Source organism: Gigantopelta aegis, chromosome 6 (genome assembly GCF_016097555.1).
Source record: "Gigantopelta aegis isolate Gae_Host chromosome 6, Gae_host_genome, whole genome shotgun sequence".
Classification (NCBI taxonomy): Eukaryota; Metazoa; Mollusca; class Gastropoda; order Neomphalida; family Peltospiridae; genus Gigantopelta; species Gigantopelta aegis.
In genome coordinates, this window is record NC_054704.1 from 64,622,455 (window position 1) to 64,632,131 (window position 9,677).

The window sequence follows — 9,677 nt, forward strand, 5'->3', positions numbered from 1 at the left end:
TTAATGTGATCCCAGCCCTACCCCCACCCCCTCATGTAAAGTCTTGTCAGCAAGCATGCCTCGATTATATAAAATATTATATTGATAATTATGAAGTCTGCCTTATTCATATTAGACTTCTTATAATTTTGATGAAACACCAGGTCATTGTTTTAATTTTTTTTGTAGTCTGCTGCAAAGGTCCTTAAAAACAAAGAACCAATTAAAAAGGTATGTTAGTCTTTTTCCTTTCTTATTGATTTATTCTACTGTATGATTCATGTTTGAATTGGTCTAGAACTAAGCCACATTTTAATACATAAGTATGGTATTTCGGTTAATAATATTAGACTCAGTTGCATATGTCATAAATGCTATAGCTTTTCAAGAATTTTTTTTATTTGCCAATCTTTGATGAGTCATATTATGATATAGCATTGTCCGTACGTCTGTCAGTACATCTGTCCGTCCGTCTGTAAACTTTTCTTGTCATGGGGCATATATTCCTTATCAATTAATATAAGATGTATCAGACCTGTGACCTACTTTTCACTAATTATTGCACATTAAAAGAAATAATTTTCAGACCAGATCTTCCATATTAATTCACAGTGGATCATCAAAGCTTTTGATACAAGTACAACTTGTCACTGTGACCAACATTTCACAGACTATCACACATTAAAGGAATTCCTTGTCCGGACCGTCTATCAGTTCAAGTAAAACTTTCATATGAGTACATCTTGGGAGAGTGGTATGTCATGTGCCATAACTAGGTCAGTGCAGCCTATTTTCCATGGATTAAGTTGGTTGAAAACAAACCTTTAATCCCTCCCATTGCACAAAATTCACGTAATTATAATTCAATCTTATGTAAGTAACACATTCATTAATGAGTATGCTTCTCTGTCAAATGGCTGATGGGCATATCATGTACCTCACCAGTACTCTTGTTTACGTTATAGTAGTTTTAACCAACCGTCTTTATTAAAATTATGACATACCATTTATATTTTATATTTCAGCTGACTCCTCTTCGCAAATATGGCACCAAACGATCACTCTCAACAGACACTGAACAAAGACCTTCGACATCATCCAAACCACCAGCCAAAAAACAGCGCCCCCTGCCACAGCTGAATGCATCACCAGTAAGATCGCCCGAGTCGTCAAGACCATCACAGAGCAGCATCTTCAATCTATCAGAATCGGGATTCTCCCACACAAAAATACGTTCATCTGATGGCTACAAATCGCCTGACGCAGAGTTCAGTGCAGCAATCGGCATTCGGCCCGAGAACCATATCAGTAAGGTAATGTCGCTAAATAATTGTAATATTCATGTGATAAAAAACCCCAGCTGGATCTGTGAAAACTACATAGTATCTAATGTTCAGGCTTACATTCAGCCAGTCGTTAATCATTAAATGTTTGCAAATGATTTTTACTGGTTCCTGATGTAGTTATTCAATTTAATGCGTAGTATAAAAACCAATGTAGCAAACCCTAGTGACAACTGGCTAACTGAACTTACCTCTGCTGGCCTTGTGTTTTAAGATGGATAATTGCCCACACCCGCTATAGCCTGGGTAAAGTGCCCATCATGTAGGCTACAAACTGACTACCTAGCCCAAAATAATGTTGAAAAAGTGCCTGCCTACAAAAGTACTCTCCCTATGCCCTTTGAGCACTGATGATACAACTTATTAAAGAGTAACATGTTTCTGACTACGTGATCCTTTTTAATCATAAAAAGTAGATATTATCATACTACCATGCTTCCTGTGACCTGATAACCTCTACCACTGCCTGCTAACACCTCAGTTTCTAGCATGATAACCGTAGCGGTGCTATGTGTTACCAGGTCACTAGGAAATGAATTTCACACATGATGGTGAGTTATCAGGTTGCTGAAAAATAAATTCTGCGCATAACAGTGCATGTTGATAATTTTCAAACATCCATTTCCAGTAATAAATGGTGAACTGCATAAATAAATATAACTGTTATACTTTTCTTAACAATAGAATCAAGCATGTGCATGCACAGGCGCGAAAACACACACTCTCACATACACTCTCACATACACACACAACAGACGCACACAGATTGTTTGCTAGTCAGTGTTTAGTTTTTTACTGAAGGATATTGTAAAACCTTACAGGGAGAAGACATGCATGCGACCATGTTACAGAATGTATCATCTTCAACACAGATCGAGGAATCCATGCTACCGCGACCAGTGCCAAAAGCCATTATCCCCACTCCACTGAGAATAGGCTTCCTGGGCCTCGGCATTATGGGACAGGGCATGGTGATGAATCTTCTGCGGTCTGGACACGAGGTCACGGTCTGGAACAGAACTGGAACAAAGGTCAGTGCTATGTGAAAAACAGTTATTTTTCTTTTTTCTTTCCTGTGTCCTTTCTTCTCATTAATGAGGTTGTCTTCCCGTTTGGCAGCATCTGCTGTCTTGTCTGCCTCATTTCTCACCAACAAAATCCTTGTCTATTAAACTGTAGCAAGTGTCTTGTCTCTTCAACCACAAGTAATTTTCTTATCAGCTGAATTTGGTCTTGGTTAATGTACACAACCCCTGAAATTAAGAAAATGTCCCCGCCTAAAACATATGCAGAACGAGCTGCAGAGAATTAAAAAGTCCATGTCATTGCCGATTACCGTGAGTAAATCCAGGGGTTGTGTACAGTGATTTGAATTTACTTAACTTCTTCCTGGAAGCACTTGCAGTCACTGACTAACTCGGATTAATGGTGATCATTAGTTCAGTGTCATGGGATAGGGAGGCTCATGAACAGTAGAAAACGACGATGCCAGATGGGACTGGACCCATGGATAAAACTGTCACAAATAAATTCTATCACTGTTACGAGCTATAGATACAGCAGTTCCAACCGTAAGGACAAAATAATTTTTGTGATGGCCAAGGTTTACAAAGACCCTTACAAAATAGCATTTCGTTCCTCAAGATGGAATTACAAATGTCTGTACTCCATGATAGTGAAAGTTTCTGTTTTTCTTACCCACTTAATTACAAGAAGTAAATATTCGTAAAGTGAGATTTGTTTATTCATAACCCATTCATAAAAACTTCACCTCCAAACTTGTATAATCATACAAATAAAAATATAGCCCTCATTAGCAACAATGTAAAAATGTAATAATTTCACCATAATGTGTAGTTGAAAATGTTAATTTGTTAAAATATTTTTTAATTCCTCATGAAATGGCAACTTACATAATTCAACTAAGTTCTAAAAAACATGAGTTATGACATCAGTGGTCATAAAACATAAATTATAATCCCATTCATCAAAAAAAGAAGATTGAAAACAATTATTTAATGACACACTAAACACATTTTAATTATGGACATATGGTTAAGGACCATAGAGATAATTAGAGAGGAAACCCATGTCTACTCTTTTTAATTTGCAGTAGGAATCGTTTATATGCACCTTCCCATACTATGGTCTTTGTTAGACATCATTCATCCATATCCAGCAAATTTATCAAGTTTCTAACCCCATACAAAAGCCAGCTACTTCAGTCCAGTGGGTGACAAAATTGTCTCAAGGCTGAAAAAGCATTTTGTGGAATGGTAAGCAATTTTTGCTTAGATTTCAAGATAGAAGCAAATACTAGAAATTGGGAGGCGGTTTTAGAAATGTCTCAAAATTGACTTGTAATATAACTTTTTAACAGCAGTGTGGAAGACTTGAGTTTAAGAGAAATCTTTAACAATTATTATTGAAAATATTGAAATTGTTTTTTCTTTTGCCTTTCCTTGTATGCAGAGTATTGGTCATTGTGACTTGACATGGGTTGTTTGGTTATTTTTGTTAATGACTGAATGGAAGTAATTGACTGTTAGCACTCGACATTATCATAGCAGATGCATGCATCAGTGATTTACTTTCTGTGTTTAAACAGCTAATGTCTATTACAACAAAGGAATGTTTATTTATTAGCATCTCCTTTTTGAAAGAGTCTGTGGCCACCGTGGCACTGTATACAACTTTACAAGCTGTAGTTTGTTTTGTATACATTTCCCACAGATAGAAACAGCATGCAGTTCACTGGAGTAGTCTGTGGCGTACACTTAAGGTGCAGTGGGTCATAACATTATTGGCTCTCAATAAAGCCATTGATGTTTCCCAAGTGGTATATCATTGTTGTACGGTCCTGTCTCTAGAAAAGTGCCTATAAAAGCCTCTTTGTGGCTTATGGGAAAAGCATAGATGTAGCAACAGTGGGTTCTTTCAGTATTGGGGGTGGACTCTAGCTCAGTCAGTAGAGCGCTTGCCTGAGGTGCTTGTATCATAGGATCGAACCACCTCAGTGGACCCTTTTTCTGATTTGGTTTTTCCCGTCCCAACCAGTAAAATTACTAAATGTTTGACATCCAGTAGTCTATGATTAATAAATCAATGTGATCTAGTGGTGTCATTAAGAAAAAAATTATTAGAATTGAGACCAAGTGTCACAGTAACCATATGTTGAAATGTGCTGAGCAAGCTGTACTTAAAGAAACATTATTTTTCCTTCCAACAGATACTAACAGGCAAATACAGAGATGAAATAATACTGCTTTAAATGAGACATATTAGTCCTTTGATCAAGTGTTTAATTAAATAAAGTATTAGGCTGACAGTTCAAAACCATTAAACTAAATCCAGTTTCCTAGTATATCTTCACTGTATGGTCTTATCTATCAGTTTATTAAAAAATTATTTGTGTTTTTAAGAAACAAATGAAAAACAAAATACGATGGATCATCAGTGAGAAGTGGGCTGGGACACAAGTTCAGACCATACTTGAATTTTTAAATTAATAATAATTTGATACCTAGGCCTACACCCGTTACAACACATGTGATTCATTGTTTGTTAAGCCTTCAAAGAGGCACGATTATTTCATAACACTTTGGCATCCTAAGTACTGGGACACTGCCGTCATTGTTTAAAAAGTGGCCACAGGCCAACAATATAGGTAAGATTGTGTGCCAGTGTAAACAGAGCTAATTACTACATAAATACTTTTTTTGTTCTTGAATTTGGGTTCGAAATCCGGAATAGACAGTATCCAGTTTAGACAGAGTTTTATTAATAATAAATTAACGGTAGCTGGACAGGACTTTAAACCTGCCGGTTTACACAAAAATCCAGTTTAGACAGAGCTAATTACTACATAAACCATTCTTTTATTCTTGAATTTTGGTTCGAAATCTGGAATAGACAGCATCCGGTTTAGACAGAGTTATATTCGTAATAAATTAATGGTAGCTGGACGAGACTTTAAAACTGCCAATTTACACAGAAATCCAGTTTAGACAGATGCCAGTTTGGACAGAGTCCACTGTATTATCTTATAGTATCCAATCAGCTGGAAGAAAAACACAACTCCAACCCTCCCTGCTTGTTTTGGTTTATTCAATACCTGGATACAAATTTGAATGAATGTTTAATGATTCTGTGTATGATGTTTTTGTCTTGATACTTTTTGCATCATTTATTTCACATAAAGAATGAATTTGGTTTTTAAAAAAAATATTTGTTGGGTCGTTGATTCAGGAATAAATTATTTCTCAGATGTAATTGTTGGATTTTTTGTCCATAAAATTGCTGTTTGGTACTGGTCAGTTTAACCACTTTTGCAAGTTACTCCCCTTGTCACTTTTCATCATTTATTATGTGTACATTTGTCAGCTGTCTTGAATTATACGTTGATATTTTGTTGGTCAACAGTTTCTAGCAGTTACTTTCCATTTTCTCTGTTTACTTTTTGTAAACAGACATTTTATAGAGAATGTCTTTTTGTAACTGGTCATACAAATGTTATTGAATCATTGTCCTGCACATAATTTTTCTAGATTCCAATTAGAAAATTATTTATGAAAATAATGCTCTTGAATCTGTTTGGTTTGTCATGTCTTGATTAACAGTATACAGTGATAGAAATAAGCAGAATTTGACACTGGTCCACCAGTAAAATATATCTAGAAATCTTACTTGTCCACCATTATTTTCACTTGTCCAAACAAGTGGTTTGTTTTATTCAAGTACATTCAAGTACAATGTTTTTGACTGATCAAAATGAAAATGCATTGGATATTTTCACTTGTCCACTGGACAACCATTGAGGTTCATTTTGTTTGTCCGAGCAGATTTGCACTTGTCAGGACAAACGAACAAATTCTTATTCTGAACACTGGTATAACATGGAAATAAATTTTGTGACATAATAACTGTGACATCTCATCTATAGTGACCTCACTGGCCAGACCTTTTGATAAATAGGTTGCAATCTTTTATATGTATACAAGGTGATACAGTACTTTGTTCCATGATGATGTCTGTTAATGCTATTGGAATGACTCGTGTCAGTAATCAGTCATTACTCGTAGGCTAGCCAACAGCATACATGATAGCCATGCAGGCCATGAATGTTGTGACAAGACACACTTTGCATATTCAATTACAAAAAGTATACAATAAAAATATGTAATACATACAGGATCTTATTACAGCATGTACTGTAATTCTAGTTTTCTAAATATATGTAGTTCGTTTTACTAGTCCCCTTCCGGTTCATCCTTCTGTTGTCTATCCATCTGAGTTATAGCCCTTGAACTTAAAGCTTTTTTTGTTTTGTTTTGTTTTGGTCTCTTGATTGGTACTTTCAGAATGCGTGAGAATTTTCTGGGGGGGTTTTAAGGAACTCATTTTATTATTAGTCACTTGCTCTTTGAATTAGAAAGTACTTGGTTTAATTATATAATATACCCTAAGTGTGAAAGTGTATTGAGAAAAGTTGCATGTAAATAAATAGTGAAATTTGTTAATCGTGTTATTTTTGTCACAAAATGAAGTCTGTGTTCTACAGAAATATTTTAGTGTCTTGTTTCTGTTCAAAGGTGATGAATGGTTTGATGTTCTGAATTTAAATCAATAGTCCAGAGATGTTCAGATAACATTTTAGCATTTGATAATTACAAGATATCACTGTCCCATTTTGTAACAATTGGTTATGGTGTCTTAAAGGAATGCTAAAGCAAGGCTTTTGGACTGGTGTGTATATTCAATGATACATAATGCACATTATTGCTTAATATCAACAAGTATAATCATATAGTTAATTAATAAAATGGTTAAATGTGACGACTATTATATATAACAGGTGCAGCCATTTTGTACCATCCCAGTGAATACGCCCTCTGGCGAGCTGGTGGTTACGTAATACCTAACTTGTCACGTCAGGAATTAGTCTTCGAACTGAAGAAACAAAACATACCTGATTTTTTGCGGATGCATCGCAGTGTTCTTTAATAATATCTATCCCAATAACACAGCAACGTGTATATGTGGTTTATTTTTCAATACAAAATAAACCACCATTGTCAAAGTGTTGAAATAACTGTATTATATTTTGTACATAAATTAACCCACGTACTGAAATAATAGTCGGAGTGTTTTCTTGCTTAATTGGTCTTTTCTTTCCGTGGCCTGTACCTGTGGTTCTTGATTGGCAGGTGTATATTTAGACGGTCGCTAGACACACTGAAAAGACGTGCCCTCTTTTATTAAGATCACAGGGTATTGTGTGATAACCTCAAATTGTAATGGACTTCACCTGCTTTATTACTGTAACTAATTCTGTAAAACCCTTGATTAAGTAGACTTTCCCATCTAAAATCACAAAACTGATCAATTACGTAGTCCCAGAGAAAAGAAAATTATCACTTGGGTATCGTGAGTGGTCGTTTTTGCTCGAACGTGTCCTATCAATAGGCCTAATAATATGCAACTCCATTTCGTTATATTGATGCAAATTGAAATATATTTAGTTAAATAGTTTATTATACTATCAAGTCATTTATTATACTATCAAGTCATTTATTATACTATCAAGTCATTTATGTTGTTTTACAAGTTGATGAAAGTGAAGCGCCGTGTCATAAATTAGAACATTTGTTTACACTGCATAGGCCTAATAGAGAAGTTGGACCTGAGCTGACGTCACTTCGCCCCAAGCTATACCACCGGTCGTCACAAAAACGAAACAAAATGGCTGCCCCCAGTTAGCAGGAATAATCAAGTTTTTTTTATTAATTCTAAAATTACGCGTTTTTCATTTGTTAAAGTGTCAGTATGTGTTGGTGGTCCGGATATGCATCTTTCCAACACATAAGGCTCTTGTTGGAGTTTAGTCTAACTTTAAACACTTTTGAGCAATTATTTTATTGAGGAAAAGGTTCATAATAGAATTTGATATGCTAAAAATTCTAAGTCCATTTTTTTTCATTAGTAGCAAGGGATCTTTTATATATGCAGCATCTCACAGGCAGGATAGCACATACCACAGCCTTTGATATACCAGTCATGGTGCACTGGCTGGAACAAGAAATAGCCCAATGGGCCCACCGACGAGGATCGATCCTAGACCAACTGCACCAAGTGAGCTACATCCCATTCCCTTATGGCTTAGAGGGTTTTGTTTTGGGAGTCATGCATTTTAAAATCTCATATTACAGCCATTGTTTTGGGATTCACATATTTTAAAATCACATAATACAGTCATTAGTATTTAGTAAATTACATAAATATTGTTGATCCCATGTCAACCCCCCCTCTTCCCCTGCTATTTTTAACAACTTAAAAAAAATAAAAAAAAGAATCCACAATATACAACATTAAATTACCCTGAAAATTAGTCCACGAGCATATTTATATTTAAAAAATAACCAGGGGGCATGCTGGTTTTCAGCTTTTCCCTAAGTTATACGTTTTACAAATTTACTTTAATTTCAACTGGTGGCAAAAATTCCCTCAAAATTCAGCTTTGTTTGCAAGGAAATTATAATTAAAATGCACCAAACAAACCATTTAGTTTTTGGTTGCATCTATTATATGATGCAATTAGACATAATACACTGTTTACTCTTGACTTTACAATACAGTTTGGGCACCGTGTTTTTTTTATTCACACTATGTTTGAATGTTTTATTGGTATCACCTGATCCAATGGACTCTTTTTATTTGTTTTGGACAGTACCATAAATATATGTCTAGGTAAGTGACATTTGTATTGGGATCAATTTCGACATGTAATAGAGAATGTGAATTTGTGAATAATAATTGTGTAACAAAGTAAAGTTTGTTTTTATTTAACGACGCCACTAGAGCACATTGATTTTTTTTATCTTATCATCGGCTATTGGACGTCAAACATATGGTCATTCTGACACTGTTTTTAGAGGAAACCCGCTGTCGCCACATAGGCTACTCTTTTTTACGACAGGCAGCAAGGGATCTTTTATTTGCGCTTCCCACAGGCAGGATAGCACAAACCATGGCCTTTGTTGAACCAGTTATGGATCACTGGTCGGTGCAAGTGGTTTACACCTACCCATTGAGCCTTGCAGAGCACTCACTCAGTAATTCAGTACCTACCAGCCTGTAGACCGATGGTCTGCCACGACGCCACCGAGGCCGGTTTGTGTAACAAAGGCTGTGGTATATACTATCCTGTCTGTGGGATGGTGCATATAAAAGATCCCTTGCTGCTAATCGAAAAGAGTAGCCCATGAAATGGCGACAGCGGGTTTCCTCTCTCATATCTGTGTGGTCCTTAAATATATGTCTGACGCCATATAACCGTAAATATAATATGTTGAGTGC

General features: G+C 35.7%; 1 protein-coding gene across 6 annotated transcripts in view; it reads left to right on the top strand.

Moving 5' to 3' along the window:
- Positions 1-9,677, top strand: part of LOC121374983 (glyoxylate/succinic semialdehyde reductase 1-like) — a 94,835-nt gene that overhangs the window by 36,276 nt on the left and 48,882 nt on the right. For 5 of the 6 annotated variants that reach the window (XM_041502158.1, XM_041502159.1, XM_041502162.1 and 2 more), the window contains 3 exons: positions 169-210; positions 1,005-1,292; positions 2,144-2,353. In XM_041502158.1, the coding sequence (XP_041358092.1) occupies positions 169-210; positions 1,005-1,292; positions 2,144-2,353 (540 nt within the window). The remainder of the gene's footprint in view (positions 1-168; positions 211-1,004; positions 1,293-2,143; positions 2,354-9,677) is intronic. The other variant, XM_041502160.1, reaches the window with a different exon arrangement.